Source organism: Dendroctonus ponderosae, unplaced genomic scaffold (genome assembly GCF_020466585.1).
Source record: "Dendroctonus ponderosae isolate FM_Combo_2020 unplaced genomic scaffold, Dpon_F_20191213v2 Dpon_F_20191213_2, whole genome shotgun sequence".
Lineage (NCBI taxonomy): Eukaryota > Metazoa > Arthropoda > Insecta > Coleoptera > Curculionidae > Dendroctonus > Dendroctonus ponderosae.
Window position 1 is genome coordinate 366213 of NW_026018165.1, and position 5640 is coordinate 371852.

Here is a 5640-nt window from a genome sequence, read left to right on the forward strand (position 1 = left end):
ACGGTGGGTCGGGGCTGGTACATTCTCTTCGGAATCTCCAGAACCTGGGGATTTAGCGTTATTGGCGTGGGACGCCTCCTCTTCGAATTTGGCTCCAAAACTAAACTGGGCGCTCCGGGCGGAGTTTGGAGGTCCCCACCAGGGATGCCATGTCGCGTAGATTCCCCCTCCATTCGCTCGAGTTGCGAGCAGAGGGCGCCTCTGTAGTTCGGCGCGTAGGGATGCCAGGTACTTGTTTTGGGTAGTACTCCCCTGCTTGCGCGCGATTCTGCGCGCAATGTAAACTACCAATAATAAAAGCAAACAAAAAAAAACAAAACAAACAACAAAACAACAACGAACAAACAGAACTGCAACCAACTACAATTAATAATATATAAAATAAACTAAAATTACGGGAGTCTATGGCTCGAGTACCTGTGGCGCGCACAATTGTCCCACGTACCGCGGCGGACAAATAGTCTGGTCTCCGGGCGCGCACAATAGTCTCGCGGTGGGTTCACCGGTTTTCCGGGGGATCAAGGAGCAAGGATGCTCCGGAAAAAACTGGATTTCCTTGAAATCCAGCACTAAAAAAAAAAAACAAAATGGCGTGGCGTGGCGTCGGTAGCCTTCTTTTTGGCGTACCCTAGACTGTCTTCTTACGCGTTTCCTTCGGGACTGATTCACAGGACTGACCGTACGATCCCTTTTTCCCGACCGCACCCCCGCACCACCCTCTAACCCGGACGCACTGTCCGCCACCGCGCACCATTAGTTTAAGGGTGAATGCGAGGGGTGTTTATGGCGAAAAAAGCAATAACAAAAAATAATTTTACTTTGCGGCACGTCATCCTCTAAGAATTTGTCTCCGGCATCCGCATGCCATAGCATCGCATTCGCTTCATGATACCGGCTTGGGCATCTTATTAATTTAAGGCTTTAAAACTTATACATGTATTGCTACGTACTGCAAACACTATAACGTTATTAGCACAATTGCAGCTTACGCCGTTTGCAACCTGTTTCCCTAGTGGGCCAGTTGGTGTATGGGCCTCTTTTCCTGGGCCACAGGTCCCCAGGTGTATAGTCCACTAAGTTTCATTGGAATGCCGTCCAGCTTTCTCAAAGTCCACTGCCGCTTTCCTTGTGAGAAACTCTCTTAGTGGCTCCTACTCCATGTCCCTCCTTGTCGGGATCTCTGGGCCTAGGATTACTTCACCTTGTGAATCTACTGCTTCTGAGAACAGTCGACCTTTACTGCAGGTACGCGTGCTATTCTACAGTCTTGCTTGCTTGTGAAAGACACAACAGCCTTGCTTGGTTGCTCCCTAACATTGTCTGGATGTCCAGCAGGTTTAGGGCTTCCTGAGGGGTTCTGTAAACGGAAACATATGCTGTGTTAAATGCTAAATAATTAGGAGGGCCACTCCTCCACGTTGGGTGCTATCGTTGTGCCTGTAAACCTCGTGATCTTATATAATATAATGGTATATTAATCTTAATATTACTTGATATCTTAGTTTCCTGGAGTGCTACCACTTTAGGCTTCCTGTTGTTCAGGAACTCGTCCAGTTCTGGACGGCGAGTCCTTAGCCCATTGGCGTTTGAAGACGCTACTGTAAAACTATCAGCCGTTTAGACATGGAGCCGCGATATTACCGCCTGGACAATGGCTCTAAGGACCTCTTATCCATTGCTGCTCCTTGTTCCTGCGTCGTCAGCGGGGTGGTCCTCCCTGGGTTGTTGTCCTGTCTTCCTTGCGGACGAAGGTAATCTCCTCTTGGGGTACATGGGGCATCCACTCCAGCTGGCTGAGTGCCCTTGGTTGCCACATAGCGCGCACTTGCAGTTGCGGACCTCCCCTTCACCTGGTCGGGGTAGCTGGCAATCTGCGCTTCTCTGGAATTCACCACATTTCACGCATCTCATCGGCTGGGTGCAATGGCGCTGGAACGCTTCATTCGTCCCTGATGCCTAGCTGCAGCTGGATGGGCCTGTGGTGACTGATGGAGTGCTGTGCGGTGCTGGCATAACTAACACAGGCTTTATGGTGCGAACATGCACTGTTTTGGGTGTCGTAGTCTTCGGTTCCGGTGGCCCCTTAACTGCTGCACTAAAACTGGCAGGTTTTTCCTTTGTTGCCGGTTATGGGGGGTCGAGGTTGTTCGCCAGCATCGCAGTTAGCTGCCTTAGATTGGCTTCTAGCTTGCGGATGTCTTTCGGCAGCTCCTCGAAACGATCGCAATCTTGCAATAAAAGTTCCTTGACCGTGTTATTTCTCGAAGAGGTGATCACAATTGGTCAGCGAGATATTGTGATCTTTTTCTTCACCTTTAGATTTTTTTAGGGGGCTACGTGAAAGATAAGGTCTATGCCAATGCTCCACAATCGATTCAAAATCTTAAAGATGGAATTCGTGAAGTCATCGAGGACATACAGCCGCAAATGTGTGAATTGGTCGTGGAAAATTTCATGAAAAGGATATGGTGCTACAAGCGCAGCCATGGCGGCCATTTGGCTGGACCTTCCTCTTTACAATGGAAAAAACATTCATTGATATCTCTTAAAAAATACTCGTTCTTTAATATCAAAATCAAACCTCTTATTGGGAATTTCTGAACATCGAATATTTATGGTATGAATGCGTTAGGTTAGTGAGTTGTGTCATCAATTATAAGATTTACATTATTTTGTAGGGAAATTAAATCCTGAATTTTTGTGCACAACTGCTTAACAGTATTCTCTAATTTACTCGTTTTGTTAGTTATCAATTTATGAGTTTTTCACTCTGTAATATTGGTTTATTTACAGGGGACAACTACCAGTTGATGCAGAGTTCACTTTCTTAGATCATGTTAAGCGGATGGATATGTACGGAGTGGATCTTCATGTGGCAAAGGTACAATATTAATTAACAATCTTCAACAGAGTGGTTAAACTATTAGAGCAGCTAACATTCCGTAACAGGAAGTTAAAATTTTATCGCCTGATTCACCATGCGGCATGTCACATGGTAGAAAGGTTCATTCCGGTTGGATTTGATTCTTGGCAACTGGTACTGTTTACTGCTTGTTAAGCTTGGTTCTCATGTGTCCGGAATGCTATTCTGAAAGTGGAGTGCGGATCGTGGGCGAGCAGCCTACTAACTACTACCACTACTACCCGCGGAAAGATTAACACAGTTCCGTATTTATGCGGAGATTGAACCTATACATGGTGATTCAAAATTGGCGTCATTTTTTTAAGGGCTATAGGGGCTCACTCAGAGAGAGCGAGAAAAATATAGAAAACTAATTTTTAGAAGATATTAACAGTTGGAGATCGAATTTCAACTTTGTTATTAAGTATTATTTTTAAATGGTCTCATCTTTGATTGGTAGCCTACTGGAATACTTAACCGTTCGAAAAGAAAAAACGAAACATTTAATTCCCACCTTCCGTCTTGTTGTGTTTCTGTTTTCCGATTGTTACTGCAGTTTGAAATAATTAAGAAGTAACAGGAATTTGTAATGTTAATGAGGCAGATTACCTTGAACAGCATTAGATATTTCAAATATCTCAGTTATTAATAACAATTAATTTTTTTACAATTTTTCGTACTCCCAAAACACCGCCAGACAACACCCCCAGAGGAATGCCGCCAATTTTGAATCACCCTGTATAATAAAATTATATTTTTTTTAGAAATGCACAATGTAATATCTGAGCACCAGTTTGGTTTCTTAAAAAACATTGGCACTAAAAATGCTTTAAAGTACCTGTCAAATATACTGTATGGTGCTTTGGATAAGAGTTAACCAATTAACCGATGAGTTTAAAGTGCGTTCCGCCGATTTTTAAAAACGTCCCGCTTTTTGTAAAGTATCTGCATTTCTTATTTTAAACGTACTGTAAAAATATATTCCCTATTAGTTATTACGTATTATGGTGAATATAAAGAAATAAAAAATACATGAAACAAACACATAAAATGCATGCAGAGTATAAACTAAATTAGGCAATGTACCGAGTTAGATTTTGTCGGTGGTGTTCGATCATTGTCGTTAAGTCTAGATTTAATTCAGATAAGTGCAGACAGTGCGAACTGCTTTTAGACAGTGCGGTTTGTTGTTTTCAATTTTATGTTCGGTTTGACTCATTATTTAATTTACCAAGGTAGAGCAATGTCGCCACAACTTAACTGTCAATAAGGTAAAAGTTAATACTCCTTTTTAGCGTTTGTAGTAATTTTTTTTATTAATTTCTAGTATTTACCCACAGAATAAAAGGTGAGTAAAAAAGGAAAATGCAAATTTAATGAAGAGCTAAGCAGATTTATTAAGATAATTTCCATTAAAAAAAGATTGCACGTACAAGGACAAAAAACGAAACAATTATTTGTAATGTGTTTTCACGATATTCGTTTTTACAATTGCAGAAATAATTAGAAAAAATGTGTATTTATATCCATATATTCTCATGCTTCCAACCACAAAAATGTAAAATTAGTTCCCACAATTGTTTGGAGTTTTGATCCAGACACAGGAATTAAATTTAGAATATTAGATTTTGCTTGTTTGCCGGGTGAAACGATACAAATAACTTTTGATTCAATAAGTACTATTTAAAAAAAGAACGATTTGAACAACAAAATTATCGCCTATTGTGCAGACAATACGAAAGCAAATTTTGGTGGAAAAGCTAGAAGAGCATCAATAACGTTTTTACCAAACTTAACGAACATTTGAACAAAACATTATTGGATTAGGTTGTGCACCGCACATTCTACATAATCCTATTCAAACAGCATCTGACTTACTTCCAGTTGATGTTGAAAATATTATAACAAAAATGGATTCGTATTTTTATACAGGGTGAGGTACAGGGATCTTCGAAACTAGCAGTTACAAAAAAGGTTAAAGAGACAAAGAATTGTAGTTTTAAATGTCAAAATAAATACTGAAGCATACTGTTATTATTTGTTACTATGGAAACAATGCTGTATGTCGTATACTATTTTCCATGGCTAACTATGATCAACTAAACTGAAAAAGAATAAATTGTTCGCAAACGCGTTATTTTCCAAAAAAAGCTAACGATGTGGTATATCTCAGAAATCGCAATAAAATGCTCTATTCGGTAAGGCAATAATCAAGTATGGTTGACATTTAAAAAAACTCAAATTTGTGTCATGTCAAAATTGACAGTTATTTTGGAGAAATGTCTAATGCCATTTCGATTGGAATTCAATTTTCTACAAGTTTTCTATCTAATGTTTTCCTATCAACGGAATTATAAGAAATTTAAAAATTTACCATAAATAAGTTTTTCTCAAATATCTCTTCACAGCTGTCAAGCTTTAGAAAAATAAAACTGGTTTTGAGTAGAGCATTCAAAACTGCAATTCTTTGTCCATTTGACCTTCTTCGTAACTGCTCTAGTTCCGAAGATCCGTGTACTAGTCATCGAAAAAACTCACCCTGTATATACAGGCTGTGGTTCTTTTGAGAGTGCTTTATAGAGTCTGGCGTAGCTCGGCATATCTTCGATATCCTTGCATTCCTTCCTTCATGAAGCCCTTTTTTTCTTTTTTGATGGCGTTGCCATATGTAGTCAGGGATGTCTTGTATTTACCCCAGAGGGCCCCGTTTCGTTTGGCCCTGTTAAATAGCTTCCTCA

General features: G+C 40.4%; 1 protein-coding gene across 3 annotated transcripts in view; it reads left to right on the forward strand.

The window, feature by feature from the left end:
• The window catches only part of LOC109537616 (tyrosine-protein phosphatase non-receptor type 4), a 73723-nt gene that overhangs the window by 23014 nt on the left and 45069 nt on the right, over window positions 1-5640 (forward strand). For all 3 annotated transcript variants that reach the window (XM_019904424.2, XM_019904425.2, XM_019904426.2), the window contains exon 6: window positions 2794-2881. In XM_019904424.2, the coding sequence (XP_019759983.1) occupies window positions 2794-2881 (88 nt within the window). The remainder of the gene's footprint in view (window positions 1-2793; window positions 2882-5640) is intronic.